Here is a 20,949-nt window from a genome sequence, read left to right as displayed (position 1 = left end):
CCTGCAACCTTCTGACTTCCATGTGTTATATCTCTTCTTCTCGTTCATGTTTACCCTGTTTTAGTTATGGGCTCCACTGTACTCAAGTTTTGGTAATTTTGTTTTATTCAATTTAGTGGGCAGATCCCCTTCCTGTTGCGACATTCCATCTTCCATCTGTCACCAGAAGGGAAAAATAGTGCTGGAATACATTTTGTGTCAAGTAAAGAGGTCATAGTATCCACATACAATTTTTCACTGTAAAGCTCAGATTTTTCATAGTGTCCTCATACATGTAAAATGTGTAACATTCAGCTGAGGTTGTCTCTGTGAATAAAAGTGGGATCTATTTCACAAACATGAATTATAACATCAGACAAAATATAGAGGTAAGAAATAGTTTTATTACATACAGCGTTTTAATTATAGAAAAAATACATGTGGTCCATTATTTTCCAAATAACTTTTAAAGCCCACAGCTTCCAGGTACTGAAGTACTTAATACAACACTGAGATAAAAGGAATGATTCTGCACTCTGACGAACCAAGCAGCAAGCAACAAACAATCAATTTTATGTATTGTACAAAACACTGTTACCATTCTATTACATATAAAAAGGTAATTTAGTAAAAGCTTGAAATTATACATTTTAGAATTAACTGCTAATAAGCAACTTGATAGATATTATATAAAACAGATTTTTGTGATTTTTATTTGTGTATAGTGTTATAAATATTTCTTTAATAAAACTTTTGATACTTGCTCTTCTGAAGTCTTGAGTTTCAACAATTTATTGTATTACAATGCATACATAAGCTGATGAAACAGTTTAAAACAAAGTTTGTGTTATACTATTCCAATGAATTCATAAGCAGATGAAAAAAATTAAGACAAGCAATAAACAATACTTATTTGACATGTAAGGGAAAGGCTGCAGTCTGCTTCACCTGAGCAATCTACTTTTATCCATGTTAATAAAATATACACCTCAAGGTGTTACATTTTTTATGCTGTGTTGTCAGCATTGGAATTAATTATTTACTCATGATATGAACTGTACTGACTTCAGATTAACTTGATTCTATTGTCAGAGTATATATCTTTATAATGTGCACAATTTCACATTACATATATTCGTAAAGCAGAGTGTTATTTAGTAAACAACCACATCCTTGGCAACAAGTTCACAGAATACAAAGAAACACTCACAGTGACATACCACACAAAGAAACTCAAAATATCTATAAATGGAATTACCAGCTGTTTGACGTACCAGACATAGTTCTCATTTGGAATGGTTGAAGAAATGTATTTCACTCTGTGAAATAATATTGAAGCTGTACATTTTTATGTCAATTTATTGTTACAGAGTCATTAAGATGATTGTCTTCAGAACCATTTTGTTGTATATGCAAAAGTAAACACCTTAATGAGTGACCTCTCTGGAAGTGACAATAATAACGTAAATGAAAATAATTTAAAGTAATGTTCCAAGTAAAAAAAAAAACTCTTATTAGCACTGATTAGTATATCACTTAACAGTTTGCCATTATTGAACCTCATAAAGTGAATGTAAATTGAAATTACAGCCAGTTACCAAGAAAGTAGTCTAGGCTGATGTAGAAAATTATTGTTGTTCTCATACCAACAATAACAAACAGTAGCAGTACTTTTATCTCAATCTTTCACTTCACTACATTATTAGGAACAAAGCTCATGAATGTGTGTACATTCCAAAGTAAAAATTAATTTGCATCAGAACAGATATCAGAAAAGATGAGCTAAAGTTACTGCTACTAATGGCTTCTTGTAACTTTCTTTGTCAAATTTGTTCAAGCAAACACGACAAGAATGTTGTTACAGAATGAATGGCAATGAGTGTTTTGAACACTAAAAATTATTCTCATATAACACAGCCCAACAAGAGGTAATCAGGTCAGACCTGTATTAATTTACTACTATCCATTGCAAAAATATTTGTTTACAATTAAGGCACTTCCATTTTGGAAAATTGTTGATCACACTAGAGGTAAAACAGATACCAAAAGTGAAATATCAGCATTTATGGAAGAAAAGACCCCATCAAAACTAAATGGCACATAATGATTTAGCACACGTGGAATAATAATGTTAATTTGAAGATATTCCTTTGGTAAGACTGAGGCTCTCATCCTCCAAAATACAAATGACATATCTTAGTTTAGGTATTTACAAAATATATTTGTGTCATTCCTAAACAATAAACATTCCGTTGCAAAAAAAGCTCTCTGATTAAATTTTTGGTGATACTTTTCACTTTGAAAAATAGTACTTTGTGTACACTACAGCTATTGTCAGGTGTGAAGAAACTGAGGTGCAGCAGAAAAATGTTACTATTTCTCTGTACCAAATGTAGCAACAAGTTCAAAAAGGAGAGAAATTTACTGTTCTATTTGCTGTTATATTCTGTATAATTACAATAGTTGTTTTACCTTTATTAAAATGTTGTCTCCACTGTAGATTCACATAAATTGCGAAAAATTTTACATTCACGGGTTTCGAATAGTCAGTGAAATATGTATTGTTCTGTTCATGGATAGCCTCATATCATACAACTCAATCTGTGTTCTACAACTGCATATACTTTACCATCAGAAACCTAGTGTCCTCAAAAAATGATTCCTTAACTCCCTTTCCTATTTGCATATGAGTTCAGCTTGGAAGAGTTTTTAAGGGTGGTACCATAGCATGTTTCTTTCAGAAATTAATTCTGCAGAAGAATGAAAAGCAGTTTACTACCCTTTTATAGCTACTAAACTAACGATATTAAATTAATTGTGGATCCAAAAAGCACCTCCTAAGTGATGGAAGTATCCTAATGGAAAATCCCGTTCTATATATTTAAATATGTGATACCAAGAATGATATATACTTAATATATACTACAAAATCAATGTGTAGAGACTATAACACACCTGGAGTGCTTGGAACAGTATGAAATGCAATAACTGTTATTGTTTCTATAAATAGGTACAAGTCTAGTCATATTTCTTGTTGCACACATTCAGTATGAGATGTGGCTATGTTCTTTTTTCAGATTCTTTAGATTTAGCTGCATCCCCAATCCCCACACACATAAGGCTCCACATATTTTGCAGGCAGTCCATATTTTAATATATGACTGGAGCAAAAGCTTCAATAAAACACAATTTTGAAACATACAAAAAACTGCCTTGTAACAGATAACCTGTCGAAATTCAATATTTTGTGCAACCTAATTAATGAAGCAGTTGCTACAAGTGCACTAAGAGACACAAAATTGTACTATTAATACAAATACTTGTGGTTATTAATTTAAGAACTATATGACTCATTATTATACTAGTTTAAATGAAGAATAAATCACTCTTACAAAAATTACTTATGGTTCATTAAAACTTGTGCAAAAAAAATTATAAAAATAGAAGCTTAAAGTCTGCATCCTATTTTCTAACATAAACTTTTATACTAAAATATAAACAGTTATTGTATACAAGCACAACACACAACTTCTTATAAAACACAATAAAAACGATAAGCATTTTTACAAACATTAACCTTAATCTCGTAAATAAAGGAACATAGGCTATGCACACTTACAATATAGTTTATTTATTTTACACATTTGTTCTGATACCATAAGGACATAAAACATGCTAAAATTGCTTGTAGCAATGGTTTTGAAAAAAAATACAATAAAAATACAAGTATATGAATAAATTTTTTATTCTTAATGCTCTAACAGAATATAAATTATCAAAGGCTATTAATCATGTGACGAACACACAAAATGTTGTGCAAGAAGAATGTAATTTTAGTAATTTAGTGACTTTCAGAAATGTGTTTACAGAAAAATAAACATTGAAAGTAGTGCAAAGGCCTGAAAAGTGAACACATAAAAGAAGTCTTAATCCCCTTTAAGGAAATTTGTAGCACCTAAGTTAAGCACCAGTTTCAACATACATCAAGAGTATCACTGATGCTAACAAGCAGCAGCAATAACAATAAGAAATTGAAGAGTACAAAATATATAAATAACACTCCTTTTTTTCACGAAGAATGAGTATAAAATATGAAACCGTAACTGGAATTTCAACAGTGGCAAACAATGATCTCTCAGTTCACATCCTTTGTTTCTAAGGCATCTACAATGGGAAGACACCAATCAATGACTGAGTGTATTTTATTTTACTTTTTTCGAATAATGATGTTAATTGTCCTATTTGCGATGAGGGCATTGATCTTCATAAAGAGAAGCTTTTTGTTGATGAAATAGCTAGACATTTCTAATCCTCAGATTCTCATATGGTCAGCTTTGGTGATATTCTTACAATTGACTCACAAAATATCATAGTACTTTACACACACACACACACACACACACACACACACACACATTCCAGTTACAGCAATTAGATTATCACAAGTGTCAAATGTTATATAAAAGGTACAAAAATGTTGTGAGTTAATATTTTGAAAATCATGGACAAGTTTAGTTTTTAATGTCCCTGATAACACATTGTTCTCTAATAAGCCATATTAGTACTTACTCACTTCTGCCACAGTGCAGTTTGAAAACTGACATTTCTGTTGTTCTGTGTACGTGGATGATTCTTTATGGAACCTTGGTGATTTCTTTTTCCTGAAATCTTAAAAGCAGAAATTTCTGAGTTTTTCTCGCAAATTTTTAGACACTGATAGCAATTACGTGCTTGCTCTGCAAAAATGGTAAAATTATAATCTGGTAAGGCACTTTGATCTATTGACTCTTTCTTGCAGGATATTTAGAATACCTGGGTTCTTCAGACAATTAAGACAGCATTAACATACTTTGAGAAATTATGGATATAGTTCAAATTTTATTCTACTTTGCGTATTATAGAATCATACATGAAGGTAGAATAAATGAAAACAGTGGAAGATGACTATTTTGGAAGCATGAGAGGTACACATGACTGTATAGTTCAGGATGTATCCCAAACTGTTGTTTACATTGTTTGCTGAATGCACTGAACAATTCGTCATATGGATCTAAAGCCAGATATTTTACAAATAGGTATTATGTACTTTGTAGACACCAACACTGAAGCAATTTTTTATAGTGTACATCTTAAATCCAAGTTCTACAACAGATTAAGGTTACTACGGTCCTCGATTCTCGTACAGAGCTCAGGGTCCTGTTAAGCCATGCAGCCACCATCAATACCGGCCCCTGGTGAGGGATAGCCACTGCTATAGTTGCACGATGATGGGTACTGCTGCTCCGGTTGGTGCTGGTGGTGCTGCTGGGCATGGTGGTTGTGGTGGTGGTGGTGGTGGTGATGCTGGTGGTAGGTGCTACTCGCAATGAATGCTTCGTAGGTCTGCGGCAGAGAGTCGCCATTTGTGCCGAAGTTGTCCCCGGACTGTGTACCTGCACAGTGCAAGATAGTCCTTCAGTGACAAGACATTTCAGTATTAAGACACAAAGGAATTACAGACATTGTATGTGAGTGGGCACTGATCGAAATCAAGGGGAAAAGTTGAAAATTTGTGCCAGACCAGGATTCGAACCTCGGTCTCTTGCTCTGACCGACATGCAGACAGTGGGCGTTGCAACTGCACAGACTACCCTAGCATGCCTCCTGTTGCACCCTCTACTAGTGCTGCCTGTTTTTTCAGATATGTCCAAAAAAGAGACCATTTTTGATCCAGCAACCATTACAAATTAAGACACAAAGGAATTACAGACAATGGCTGCGAGTGGGCACCGATTGGGTAGTGTGTCGATCAGCTGAGAGTTTGGGTCTGATGGAGAGGTGTGCTAAAGCTAGTACGTGCAGTTGCAATGAACACTATGTGTAGATGGCTTAGCGGTCAGAACACCTGCCTAATAAGTAGGAGATCCAGACTCGAATCCTGATCTGGCACAAATTTTCGAATTTCCCCATTGGCTTCAATAAATCCCCACTCACAGCTGATGTCTGTCATTCCTTTGTGTCTTAATCTGTAATAGCTACTGAATCAAAAATGGTGTCTGTTGTTTGGGCTTGTCCGAAAGAACAGACATCACATATATACATTTCAGAATGTATGGTCTACTAACTGGAATTTTCCAATAATAAAGGTACAGCTTTGAGAAACGGCCTCAAGATAGCACCTGTGTCTACACGACATGTAAATAAAGTAATGAGAATGATAGCACTCTGTTCAATGTGGCAATGCTAGACACGGGGGAGAGGCAGGTGAACACGTGATACGTCACGAGTGTGTAACCGTCTGCACTAGCGTCACATTCGTTGTCCGTAGAGCTTTCTTCAGTGGAGAATGTTTTGCTCGTTCATTCGGACAGTAAGTGACTTACATATCGAGCAACGTTGTGCGATCGTATTTTGTTTCGTACTCGGGCACACTACAGTAGAACCGTTCGCAAAACACTGGCAGGCCTACAGAGACAGCATTCTGCCGAGGGCCCCGGGGTTTCGGTGGTGATAGTCATGACGGCTGGGGCAGAGTTGAATCTGGACCACACTACTGTTCATCAGAAACCACATGGTGTCGCATCACGACTGCGTCCCCTGTCAGTCAACATTTTCAGTAATCCACTTTTTGGCCATTAAGGACATTTCTGTGTGTCCTGAGCCAACTCATTCGCCCGACTTGAGTTCTTGTGACTCTTTTCTCTTTCCGCAACTGAAAACGCACCTCGAGGGAAGTCGCATTGGGGCACTCGGTAACATCCAAATGGGTGCAACCGACAGGATGAAGGTAATTCCAGTATCCGCGTTCCAGCAGTGCTATGAGGAGTTGAAGAACAGTCTCCAGTGCTGTGTGGTTTCCTAAGGAAAGTACTTCGAAGCAGACAAAGCTCAATTGTAACGCTATTGGAATAAAACAGGTGGAAAAATCACTCCTGTTAATTTGTTTGCAGACCTTTATTGTCTCGATGCTGTGTAACTCACGTTACGCATATTACACGTACAATATTTATTGAGTATTTGAGAGCGAGAGCACTTAGCGATTTAAACCAAACTTTACACACTATTTTAGAACGGTTTCATAACTTTATTTCCCTGACATCCCCAAAAAAATAAAGTAGGTAAAAAAGTTTATGACTTACGACAGTTTCACTATTCGTGCAGTAAAACTACATCATTTGCCATGACGTTTTAACTTATTAATTATTTACTACTAACTCCATTCGCAACACATTTCCAGAGATTATTCACATATGTCACTGAAAGTTCCCGCTGAAATGCATGAAAAACTAGCTTTTCTTAAAATGGAGAGCAAATTTCCTTGACTAGAAACATCCCAGTTAGGTTTTGAGTCTTTCATTAGAATACGGGTAAATAACCTGAAACTAATAAAACCATCATAATCAGCGTTTTGTGTCTTCAACCGTAAAAGTTTTACAAGTGCAACAACAAATAATTAACAAGCTGTTTTAAACATTGTAGTAAAATTTTTTAAGAATCAGGAATAGGGGTGGGTTTACGTATAGTGCACTGTCAAGGTAGTAAGGGTATGTGTCACTAAATGAAGTTTACAAGTGACAAACAGACCTTCATGTAATGAAGGCATTTGTGAGAATGTATGTCTATAGTTTAGCAGTGTGCGAAAGTCAATCACCAACTGTGGAAAAATCGTGAAAGATGAGAATCGAAGAATGTGAGATCATATGTTACAGGAGAAGGGACAAAAATTAAGTGGACTGACAAGAAATGAGGAGGTCCTCCCTACAGTCGACAAGGAGAGGGGTGTGGGGAAATCCCTGACTTACGATGAGCCGGGCTGGTTTGGGAGGAAATTTTCACACACACGTCATATAAGGAAGAATCAAAAAGTTTCCATTGCGGCGGGATATACGAGTAAGCAACGTACCGCGACTGCGATGCAGGTATATAAGCGCTCACATGTAAGCAAGGGATTATTGTGGCATTTGTGTCTTTCTGACGTTTGTGCAGTATATGCGGAAACGTGATCTATGGCGATATTATTACCAAATGCGTCCAAACAAGACCAATGTGAGTTTTTTTCCTTGGCTGCGGGACAAACACCAGTAGACATCCACAAAAGACTGAAGACTGTGCATGGGGCAGCATATCTGTTCAAGACCACCATTGTGGAATGGTGCGCCAAGTTCGCAGTCCGACACGAGACGGAAGTCGATCGGTCGTTCATTGCAGACAAGTGGCAGGCACGGCCCTGTAGCCACAATATCTCCCTGTACGATTATCGCGCTTTTAGTCCCTCGAAAACGGCCTCGAGGGGTCGACGATTTCTGATGGGAGAGGACACGCAGCACTTCCTCGTGCAACAGGACAAGTTGTTTCACCAAATGGGTATGTGCAACCTGGCGCATCGGTGCGATCATTCCTTCAATGTTTGTGGCGATGTTGTCTGATTGGCATACCCATTCTGGATTGTACGCCCTTCGAACGGAACATTTTTGATCGTCCCTGATATCATTTGGCCTTTGGCAAGACAAGCGGCTACATGTTTTGCCTGACCCTTCCACTGGCCCTGATGATGGGACATTTGTTAGTACTGGAGAGGGTAGTAGTGGGCAAAAATATTGGGTAAGACAGAGATTTGTGTATGACCAACAGATGAGCAAGGATGCTGGGGCAAGTGTTGCTCTGAGATAGAGAGGTTGCCACAGGAGAGGAACTAGTCAGATGTCCCAGCAGGGAGTCTCATTTTCAATTGCTCACCTGTTGAACCAGCCGTCGGCGGAGCACCCCCCGAGTTCTTGAGGCAGGTGGGCGTGTGCATGGACAGCATGTCGATCAGCCGGCGCCGTTGCGCCTCCAGGTCCTGAATCTGGCTCTTCAGGTCGTGGTTCTGCGTCTCCAGAATTTCGGACTCCTGCAGACAAAAACCGTGTGATGCACTCACTGCGCTATACAGCTAAAAGAGCATGACGATACCTGCCGATTGTGTTCAGTCCAATTAAGGAGTGGTAAAAGCTAGAGCAATGTGGCAGCAAGTCCAGTTAAGAGTTTACACTTAAGCTACGAAAAAGTACGTGTACGTGTGTTTTTTGGTCGAAATTGGGACTTGTATACCTACAGTCGGCTTTCAGCCATATCGTTATACTATTGTAGCGGGTGACATAATCCATTAACGAAATTTACCATCCTAATCATTCGGACGTTAAACATTATCTTTGGTGCTTCTAATAACGAGCGATAATAGTGATTAGGAACAATTTACGTGATATTGGAATTATTTATAAATATATTTTCCTTTCGAATATTAAATTCTTACCTGCCATACTACCGGTTTGAGGGATTGAGCCTCTGCTTGCGGGTTACAATGATGTTAACCAATAAATCCCAAGTTTTATTTCCTTGTCGTAGTCATTTATTTTATTTGTTGCAGCTTTCACGTTGTAATTTTTGCTAAATTCATTCTTCCACTATACCTAGCCTGGCTAAAAAAGGGAAGCATTCAAAAAACACTTTGTGTACGTATACACCAGCGGCATGTATGTAAACGATTAGACTTGCAATGCTCTTGGAACCGCGCCACTGCTACGGTCGCAGGTTCGAATCCTGCCTCGGGCATGGATGTGAGTGATGTCCTTGGGTTTGTTAGGTTTAAGTAGTTCTACGTTCTAGGGGACTGATGACCTTACCAGTTAAGTCCCATAGTGCTCAGAGCCATTTGAACCATTTTGCAATGCTCTGTGGAAGGAAGAGCGGCCGCCGAAGTGTGTTAGTATTTTTCCTATTTCGTGGTGAGGCATGTGGAAGCGTATAAAAGGGACGCGGACAGCAGCAGATGTTGAGTGCTCACTGTGAAAGCTGTGAGCGCAGAGAGTTGGTGTGCACTCGTGTGAGACAACGTTATCAGCACGAGCGACTGTCTGAAAGGGGCCTCACCGTGGGTCCCCATTTCGAGAGATGGTCGAACTGTACAACAGCCAGGTTTGTGGCGCACTCGGGGTGTGTGTACGGAAACGTAAGGACAGGCATACTCGTCGGCAAGCTTCCACTCTACCGCATCTGACTGCACTACGCACACTGTTGTCCCTTCTTGTCTGTACCTGTCATCGAAGGACAAGTAATGAACTGCCCGCACGGGAAAACATTCCGTGCCGAACCGCATCACTGGTGAGAGACTGGCAGCCGCCAGGCTTGGGAATTAGTGTCCCACGCGCAAGTTTCTGTTAACACTACGGTGCAAACAGCTGCCGTGACTGACAGGCGTGCACTGTTGACCAATGGCGTTCCTTCGTGTCTAGCGACGAGTTGCGGTTCGGCACCATCGATGGCGGTGACCTGGGGGAGAAGTTGCACTCTTCCACCGTTTTTCAGAGGCACAGTGGTGTTATTTCTCTGTCACGACGTGGGCAGTCCTCGGATTGGACCTCACGTCATGGGCTTCTTGCGGTCTCGTGTGTTACCTCACATGTGACAGAATCGTCGTGCCATCCTTCAGCAGGACATTGGTCATCTATACTTCTCTACGAACTGCTTGGCCAGCAGCAACGTCTCACGGAGCGAGGCGGCGCAGTGTTTATCACACTGGAGTCGCATTCGGGAGGACGACTGTTCAAAGCCACGTCTGGTCATCCATGATTTCCCTAAATCGCTTCAGGCAAATTCTGGGATGGTTCCTTTGAGAGGGCATGGCTGTCTTCCTTTCCCATCCTTCCCTAATCCAATGGGATTGATGTCCTCGGCGTTTGGTCCCTTCCACCAACCAGCAACTTCTCCAGATTTGTATGCGACCAGCGTGGACGTGCCGCTGTCGAGACTATCGAGGACCAGTTGCAACAGTTGTGGGCCACTGTGATTCAGCAGAGGGTACAACGGTTTTATGAAGCCGTTATCAACCGAATCAGTGCATTCATCCACGTCACAGGCAATGAAACGTCATAGAAATAGCAGGGCTGATACCGCCAAGTTCTTTGCAAATTTAGCTTGATTTTCTAATCACTGAAATAACATCACATAACCTCTCAACCCACCAAGTTTCGTCTCCACCTCCTCCAACCCCAGCCCCAGCCCCCTAATGGACGGTTGGCCTTTTTTGTCAGGAAATGTATTTCATGGTCGGGAGATGGACGATTAGGAGTCTACTATTGAATTTTTGCAAGAGTTGCGTGCAATCGGAGCATATTGTGTCATGTGCATGGCGTTCATTGAGGTCTGACCATGGTTTCGTGTGGTGGTCATAATTTTGAACAGTGTTTCTCTGGTTGTTTCGTTTTGCATATTTGCTTGTTTTCGTGATTTTATGTTCGTTATGTTAATCTGTCCACTCTAAATCCCCGCTCCCCATTCTACCACGGTTTTCCCGTTAGTATTAGTATTTATTATTAAGAAACTGCACAATTTTCAATTTTATGATCTCACTGGTTGCCAGTCTATAATGATGTTTATGTTCCACTTTGAGGTTTATTATTACGTCATTGGTCCACGTCCACTGATGATGTCTAAGGCACTGGTTTATCAGTTTTTACTTTTACTGGTATCCCAACTACAACCTTAATGTGAACACTTTAGGTTGGACTTGACAGTAACCGTAAGGTGTTACATTTATTATTACTTCCACTATGCATTTTGGAGGGTTCCATTTCCGTCACCAAGGGGATTTATGTTAGTGAATAAACGATGGACAATGTGTACGAATGACCTTCGCATAAGCTATGACACTATGTGGCAGCAGACGACAAAAAACTAATTTAGTGCATAGTCCGAAGTTACATGGATACTTTGATTGCATCGGTTATAAGAAACATAAATTCCTAACAGTCTTCACAGGCTGTTTTCCAGTCATATTTACACCAGAAGCACTTTCTAAAAACTGAACTAAGCAAATATAGTCTATTAGGAGCTAGCATGCGCTAAGACAACCTAAACAATATTTTTTTTATAAAATTTTAAGTTATAACCATACTGATGTTAGTTATAGTCATGTTGACACTGTGTGTCTGTGTGAAGTACTGCTGTGGAGCAGAGCAGTTACTGCAGTCGAGCCCTGAAGGAGAATCAATCTGAATGGCCGCCGATGGTCAGAATGGCGTCCTTGTAAGGCGACAGCTGGTGCGGCGGGGCGGGGCGGGGCCCTGCAGCAGTGGTCGGCGCAGGGTGTGACATAGGCCTGCCTACCAGTCATTGCAGGCAGTTTGGCACAACTGGTTGTAGGGTGCAGTTTGGACTGCGCACACAACATCTGACGTTAGTTTTTGCTGTTACGTCAGCTACAGTGAGCAAGGTGCTCACGTACCAAAGAAAATAAAAGTAGAAATGATGCAGCTGAGACACGTAATTCTTTAGGTTTATAATTTATATAAAAAACAGCTACCAGCCACATGTATGGTTTAAAAAGGTTTATTATCTTCAGATCATGACCGGTTTCGTATTTTTCTTTACAAAACCATCTTCAGATGGCAGTTACAAGCATTCTTAGTTGGACCTAGTTTTGTTTGTGTTATTCGTTTGCTGCACTGGGAAAGAAAAGAAATATTTGTTGTCATATCGGTAATGGTATTTTTACGAAAGATTTACTTCTTTTACAAAATCTAATTGCTCATGAGATGGTTTTTATAAACATTAGTAAACTTGCAGGTTAGTGTACTTACGAGCTGTGTAGTTCTGCCTGACGAAATATTCGTGCGTTTATGTTTTCGAACGCAAGCTTAATACAGACAGACAGAGTCAGTTAACACCCCCTTCCTAAATGACTTTGAAGAAGCTTTCACTTTTTTAAAATAACTTAAGCCTAATATTCCATCAAAAACATTCAGTATACAGGCCCCAAAACTGCTTATATGTCATAGAAAAATTGCATAATGAAAACATGTGCATTGCTTATTATGTCATTTATTAGAATTTATCTCCTACTATTGTAACAACTAATTAGTAACACACAGTAATTCTGTACTATATATAATGTTTGTAATCTTATTTGTATGTAATTTTATTTATTCCGTTTTAGATTAATTTCATACAATAGCAAAGAGATATTTTACTGTACCCATATCGACTATACAGCATCTGTAAGTTAACATCGTTATGACTGTAAGCTCTTTGCAAATATTGTTCTCGTTTGTAATGTGAAGCTGGGCCACGTTTTGTAAACGTTTTTCGTGTATGCTGCGTGTGCAATTAAGATGATGAGGTTGGAAGTGACGTCCATTGACTGGACTAGCACTCACATAGTGCATATTGAAAAGTGTATTAAGCTTGCGTTCGAAAACATAAACGCACGAATATTTCGTCAGGCAGAACTACACAGCTCGTAAGTATACTAACCTGCAAGTTTACTAATGTTTATAAAAACCATCTCATGAGCAATTAGATTTTGTAAAAGAAGTAAATCTTTCGCAAAAATACCATTACCGATATGACAACAAATATTTCTGTTCTTTCCCAGTGCAGCAAAGGAATAACACAAACAAAACTAGGTCCAACTAAGAATGCTTGTAACTGCCATCTGAAGATGGATTTGTAAAGAAAAATCCGAAACCGGTAATGGTCTGAAGATAATAAACCTTTTTAAACCATACATGTGGCTGGTAGCCGTTTTTTATATAAATTATAAACCTTAAGTACAACAGCCACGTTTCTCAACATGTCGACGTTCGACAAAATAACATAATTCTTTTTAATAAGAGAACATATCATGTTCCTCTTTCCCCCTGCTGTTGTGTGGACAGCAATGCGCTGTAAGCATTAACAGTTTTTATTGTGAAAGTATTTGACAATGACCAAGGGCTGACATTAGCTATTTGTTAATTAATGAAATAACAACAATTATTACAATTCCATGCGGCTTAACGGCATGACGCGTGGCGACGTACATGTTTGTGTAGTGAAATAACGTGTTTATTCCCGAATGAGGAAAGTAAGAGAACAATCTTCGCATGAAAATGACTTCCTTTGAGTCTTTGAAATGAAAAGCATTTGAATTGTGGTACAATGAAGAATGTTTAAAATTAAACGTACTGATAATGTACAAACTGAACAAACAGTGAAAAGGATAGTCTAAGGAAGAGCCTCTTACGAAAAGGAGGGACAGCTCGGTGGGATCCTGTACCCTGTAATAGTTGACTTGGCACCACAACAAGCAATGGATGGGGAAAATAGTGGGAGCAGATATTAGACAATGTGCAGAATTCAGAGATGCAAGGCAGGAGGACAGCATCAAACATAAAAAGGATACAATGTAAACAACAAATATGGAATGGTGTCACATACAAAGTCAGCCCAAATAATGGTTGCCTTATTGGACCAACAGTGAATTCCATGAAGACTCTCAGCACAGTGAATGATGCTAGTAACTGAATGGTGACTGACGGTAGAAACTGAATCGATACATACTGAAGGACCTCGATCGGCACTATCACCACATCATATTGCCACTTGTAAACAGCACAGAATTTATTGTATCACTTGCTTTTGTATACAATAGCAGAGGTGACATCTTGGTTTAAAAATTGCTTAATAATCTTCATCACTCATTTTCAATGACTCCAAAACTAGTAATTGATGGCCAAATACGAAATTAAACTGAGCGCAGCGAAGAAAACACAGGAGGGCAAAAACACGACTTTAATGTAGCAGCCTTGGTTTTAGTATAAGAGTATTCAATACGTGGTTTGTTTATTGTACTGCTCAGTACTGTGTATTAGGTGTTGTATCACTATTATATGACTCCCTATTATCCATTACTTAATGTTGTGTGGAAGATCTGTGAATTATTTGCTTACTGATGATGATCATAATGTATCACTGCAATGATCATATTTTAATAACATATTATGGATTTGTAATAAAAGATGTGAAATTTACAAACACTACTGTGATTTTGTAGTGGAGTTATTTTTATACAAAATTAGGGAATAGGAAGTCCTTAAAATAAACACTGTGTAACGCTATGACGAATTACTAAAACTATAGATGGCTTAGTAGATAATAATGTTTAACATGGTTCATAAGATAGTTGCAGGTACCAAATGAATCAACTTTAGAATCAAGCCTCTGTAAATGCTAGTGATTTAAATAATGAAGCATCTAAGCACCAATTAGTATATTTGGAAAGTAATTGTTGAAAATTAATATTTCACAAAATTTTGCAAATAATTTTGCATGTTAAAAATCTGACTGAGTTAAATATTTTACTTTTTACTGTAAAACATACTATTATGATAATGTGTAATTTTTAACTGCAGACACTAATGTAAGAGAATCAAGAAGCTATTTTTCATGACAGACTGTTATGTTTTTAGATTTTTCTTGTACTTGGTGGAAGATTGGAGTTGAAATTATCAGCAAAATGGAATCAATGGTTGCACAGAACTGTGTATTTGTCATTTACATATGAAGGGAATGAGTTGGAAGAACATATGCAGATATTGTCAAGTGATGATTTACGATGAACAACCCTGTATCTGTTGTTATTATTACACCGTACATAAACAACATTGTTAGTTTTACTCTATGTCCGATTAAATGTTAACATGTGGTGTCTACAGCAACTCTAGTAACAGAATTTCTCCTGCCTACAGACAAAAAATTTTCAGCAGTATTATTCTTGTACATATGCTGTTTCGACCTCATTTCTGGTGCCATGTTTGCGCACGTGTTTCGGCGTGAATCAGTAAGTATCCGAGCTTACCTGTACTAGATTCACGGTCCTCTCCCTCTTCTTCAGCCTACACTTCGTCGCAGCGATTTTGTTTCGTTCTCTTCGCCTTCTTCGCCTTTCTTCGTCTTCGGGCGTCAGCTGCAAAGTTTGAAAATTCATATGAGACTACCGGAAACAAGTTTAAAACTGTTTTCTCGCTAGAACTGAATTCTGTGTGAAGCTGAACATTTAAAAGTTACTGCGCATTTCCAAAACATTGATCCGATTTCACAGCCTCTTATGTGCAACATAAATGAGAATAGAAACGTGTGGTAGCAACTAAAAGTTTGGCTTGGCAGCAGTTGTACGTTGCTGGTCGTGTGGTTGTCTGCCTGGTGCAGCCGACACCGGTTTAGTGCCGAAATGACACAAGCGGCTGTCTTGGGCAAGAAGCTGAGAGGAGTGCCGCAGCCATCAAAGAGCAAAATCTGTGTATAGCGTGTAACCATAATCTGAAGCGAAAACTGGCAGAGGTGACTGTATCTAATAGCGGAAGGGAAAAATTACCCAACAACGATCTGGAAACAAGCCGTTTGTGAGATATTTGCGAATGTGTTTTTATAAGTCACTAATAAAGTCAGTACAAAAAAAATCCAAAATATATAAATGTATTTGAGACATAAACTTTTCCATTACGCCGTCGTCTAATTGCGCTCAAATTTTACCAAGGCTGCCTTCTACACCTACATCTACATTTATACTGCGCAAGGCATGCAACGGTGGCACCCAACGGTGTGTGGCGGAGGGCACTTTACGTGCCACTGTCATTAACTCCCTTTTCCGTTCCAGTCGCGTATGGTTCGAGGGAAGAACGACTGCCGGAAACCCTCCGTGCGCGCTCGAATCTCTCTAATTTTACATTCGTGATCTACTCGGGAGGTGTAAGTAGGGGGAAGCAATATATTCGATACCCCATCCAGAAACGCACCCTCTCGAAACCTGGCGAGCAAGCTACACCGCGATGCAGAGCGCCTCTCTTGCAGAGTCTGCCACTTGAGTTTGCTAAACATCTCCGTAACGCTATCACGCTTACCAAATAACCCTGTGACGAAACACGCCGCTCGTCTTTGGATCTCCTCTATCTCCTCCGTCAATCCGCCCTGGTACGGATCCCACACTGATGAGCAATACTCAAGTATAGGTCGAACGAGTGTTTTGTAAGCCACCTCCTTTGTTGATGGACTACATTTTCTAAGGACTCTCCCAATGAATCTCAACCTGGCACCCGCCTTACCAACAATTCATTTTATATGATCATTCCACTTCAAATCGTTCCGTACGCATACTCCCAGATATTTTACAGAAGTAACTGCAACCAGTGTATGTTCCACTATCATATAATCATACATTAAAGGATCCTTCTTTCTATGTATTCGCAATACATTACATTTGTCTATGTTAAGGGTCAGTTGCCACTCCCTGCACCAAGTGCCTATCCGCTGCACATCTTCCTGCATTGCGCTACAATTTTCTAATGCTGCAGCTTCTCTGTATACTACAGCATCATAACTCTTCAATCCAGCCACACAGCTGGTCTGATATTCCGTAGGCTCTTACTTTGTTTATCAGGCGACAGTGCGGAACTGTATCGAACGCCTTCCGGAAGTCAAGGAAAATGGCATCTACCTGGGAGCCTGTATCTAATATTTTCTGGATCTCATGAACAAATAAAGCGAGATGGGTCTCACACGATCGCTGTTTCCGGAGTCCATGTTGATTCCTACAGAGCAGATTCTGGGTTTCCAGAAATGACATAATACGCGAGCAAAAAACGTGTTCTAAGATTCTGCAACAGATCGATGTCAGAGATATATGCCTATAGTTTTGCGCATCTGCTCGTCGACCCTTCTTGAAAACTGGAACTATCTGCGCTCTTTTCCAATCATTTGGAACCTTCCGTTCCTCTAGGGACTTGCGGTACACGGCTGTTAGAAGGGAGGCAAGTTCTTTCGCGTACTCTGTGTAGAATCGAACTGGTATCCCGTCAGGTCCAGTGGGCTTTCCTCTGTTGAGTGATTTTAGCCATTAAAATTGCTACACTAAGAAGAAATGCAGATGATAAACGGGTATTCAGTGGACAAATATATTATACTAGAGCTGACATGTGATTACATTTTCCCACAATTTGGGTGCGTAGATCCTGAAAAATCAGTACCGAGAACAACCACCGCATGTACAATATTTTGCAGTACAACAGTCACGTGATGTCGCCAAACACGAATGCGACCATCATGATGCTGTAAACAGAACCTGGTTCATCCGAAAGGATGACGTTTTGCTATTCGTGACCCAGGTTCGTCGTTGAGTAGACCATTGCAGGCGCTCCTGTCTGTGATGCATCGTCAAGGGTAACCGCAGCCACGGTCTCCGAGCTGATAGTCCATGCTGCTGCAAACGTCGTCAAACTGTTCGTGCAGATGGTTGTTGTCTTGCAACCGTCCCCATCTGTTGACTCAGGGATCGAGACGTGGCTGCACGATCCGTTACAGCAATGCGGGTAAGATGCCTGTCATCTCGACTGCTAGTGATACGAGGCCGTTGGGATCCAGGACGGCGTTCCGTATTACCCTCCTGAACCGACCGATTGCATATTCTGCTGACAGTCATTGGATCTCGACCAACGCGAGCAGCAATGTCGCGATACGATAAACCGCAATCGCGATAGGCTACAATCCGACCTTTATCAAGCTCGGAAACGTGATGGTCCGCATTTCTCCTCTTTACACGAGGCACCACAACAATATTTCACTAGGCAACGCCGAAAAACTGCTGTTTGTGTATGAGAAATCGGTTGGAAACTTTCCTCATGTCAGCACGTTGCAGGTGTCGCCACCGGCGCCAACCCTGTGTGAATGCTCTGAAACGCTAATCATTTGCGTATCACAGCATTTTCTTCCTGTCGGTTAAATTTCGCGTCTGTAGCACGTCATCTTCGTAGTGTAGCAATTTTAATGGCCATTAGTGTATTTTTTTTTAATATTTGTGTAAGTCACGTTGTATGTGTTCACCTCTGAGCAAGTTGGCTTCAACTGTGAAGCCGCGTAGCAGAGCAGTCCATGCGGTAACTCCAGACACGTAAAACTACGGAACGAGTTTGACTGTCGTCTGGTTGTCAACTTACACCTCCTGGAAAACTGGATACCGGATGTTTATTTATTACGGTTTTTTCTTGAAGTTCTAGCAATCACTGCTTGCTGCAGTGCTTAGCTCCAGATTAGAGAAACATCGTGTTCACTCCAGGAACTGAAAGATTACCTCTAACTCAGGTTGCTGCAAGCCAGCGCGACACGCTGCCCGATGAACTGTACGGGCCACCGGCACGGCTGCACACAAATGTGACTGACTACGACGATTTGAAGGGTTCAGCTTTTGAAGGTCAGGTCTACCGGCAAGTTAGAGGCAGATTTTGGAAGATTTACCACGTTCCCACGTTCGTCTACTCGTGTGGTGCTGGGGTACAGTTTACTTGACTAACTGCAAAAAACAGAGGTTTCAAAACATATTTTGTTCAACTTTACCTACGGCAGTCGACGTTAAAAAAAAGTAGAGAGTACGAAGGTAGTGGAATAAATCTGTTAACGTGATCAAATGGAAAGTTTTGTATGCAGAGAAACAGCTGCAGATATCATCAAAGTTGAATAAGTCTTTTAGAGCGTATATTTCCTGTTTGTCGAATTCGCTATTAGCTCGTTATTTTTCTCGATATCCAACATTATTTGTTCAAATATTGTGAGTTCCGCCTTCAGTGTGGGAATTGTAATGAAGTTTTTGCGAAAACCTGGTAGCTTCACACTGATGGGCCAAAACACTCTGCCTCGTGATGACTGGGTGTTGTGTGATGTCCTTAGTTAGATTTAAGTAGTTCTAAGTTCTAGGGGACTGATGACCTTAGAAGTTAAGTCCCATAGTGCTCAAAGCCATTTGAACCACTTGAACCAAAACATTATGGCCATCGCCCACCGCGAGCTCGTGTGCCGAGTGCTGGCGCCGAGGGCACGTGACGCGTTGAGAGAAGTGTTACGAGCAGAGCAGAGGCGAATGGGAAATTATACTTGGTGCGAATGAGGAAATCCGTCGACTTGAGAAACTTTGAGAACAGTCATGTTGATGTGGCGCAGCGCCTAGGAGCGAGTGTCTCGCGAACTGCTGGGCTGCTGGGGCGCTGCTGTCGTCAGGGCCTGTGGAGAGTGGCTGGAGAAGGCTGGAGCGTCAGCACAGAAGGCAGGGACGGGGGGCTCGGCCGCTCTCTGAAGCAAGGCAGGCAGGGCGCGGCGCTGGCGAGGCGGCAGAGCGCCAGGGCGTCCTGTCTGGCTGGAGCCCTGCGTGTTCTCAAGACGGCGCGTCCACGTCGTCAGTTGCGATTACAGTGGGCGCGGAATCATGGAGTTGGACCGCAGGTCGCCTGGTCGGATGAAACCCGTTTATTGTCAAACAACGTCGACGGCTGCGTCTGCGTCCAGACACGCCGTCATGCAGGCTGTGAACACGGACGCAGGCCGCCGGCACCAGCATTCAGCCGGGCTTCCAGGGGGCCCTGGAGGAGCAGTCGAAGGCACCACGGCGGCTGTGCAACGCCTTATCCTCGATGTCTTCCCGAACGGCGATGGCATCTTCCAGCAAGATAAGTGTCCGTGTCACGAGACCAGAATCGTGCTGCGACGGTTTGAGGGGCGCGATAGTGAACTCACGTTCATGTCTTTGCAATCACAGTCGGCTTATCTGACTCCGATGAAACCCAACTGGGACGCTGTCTGGGGCCAGCTCCGCGGTCACAAACCAACCGTCCGTAAATTAGCTGTGCGTAGGCGTCTGGGGCCGCAACGCTCTGGAAACCCATCGATCACTTGTCCAATCCACGGCACACAGAGTCACTGCTGAACTGCGTTCCACAAGTCGACCAACGCGCTTTTAGGTAGGCGGTCTTAACTTTTGGGTCATCATCATTATCATCATCATCTTCTTCTTCTTCGTCTTCTTCTTCTTCTACGTGATCAGGCCCAGTGGACCGCACGCTGCTACATGCTTCCTCCTCCACTGTATTCTCTCCGTTGCTGCTATCCGCCATCTGTCCACATCTATTGACACTTGGTTTAAATCTTCATGGAGGCCATCCCTCCGACGCTTCTTGGGTCTCCCTGGGGGTCTCTTTCCTGTAGGTGTGAAATCCAGGAGCTTCCGAGACCATCTGTGATCTTCCATTCGGGCTGCTTGGTCGGCCCACTGCATTCGCTTGGCTTTTCGGTCATCAGTGTACGTCATTAAGGTGGGGATGACCAGCTGATCCCTTCAGTGGGGGTGCACAGCAGGCTCACACTAACGGGAGTCGG

At 41.0% G+C, this 20,949-nt stretch overlaps 1 protein-coding gene across 1 annotated transcript in view; it reads right to left on the bottom strand.

Moving 5' to 3' along the window:
* Nucleotides 1-363: 363 nt before the first annotated feature.
* LOC126425220 (activating transcription factor 3) overlaps nt 364-20,949 on the bottom strand; it is a 522,996-nt gene continuing 502,410 nt past the window's right edge. The window contains exons 5-7 of the mRNA XM_050088176.1: nt 15,614-15,721; nt 8,695-8,848; nt 364-5,411 (exon numbers count right to left, since the gene is read on the bottom strand). Of these exons, the coding sequence (XP_049944133.1) occupies nt 5,179-5,411; nt 8,695-8,848; nt 15,614-15,721 (495 nt within the window). The 3' untranslated portion in view covers nt 364-5,178. The remainder of the gene's footprint in view (nt 5,412-8,694; nt 8,849-15,613; nt 15,722-20,949) is intronic.

Source organism: Schistocerca serialis, chromosome 10 (assembly GCF_023864345.2).
Source record: "Schistocerca serialis cubense isolate TAMUIC-IGC-003099 chromosome 10, iqSchSeri2.2, whole genome shotgun sequence".
NCBI classification, from domain to species: domain Eukaryota; kingdom Metazoa; phylum Arthropoda; class Insecta; order Orthoptera; family Acrididae; genus Schistocerca; species Schistocerca serialis.
The sequence above is the reverse complement of the archived record's forward strand: the minus strand, read 5'-3'. Positions and strand labels throughout refer to the sequence as shown.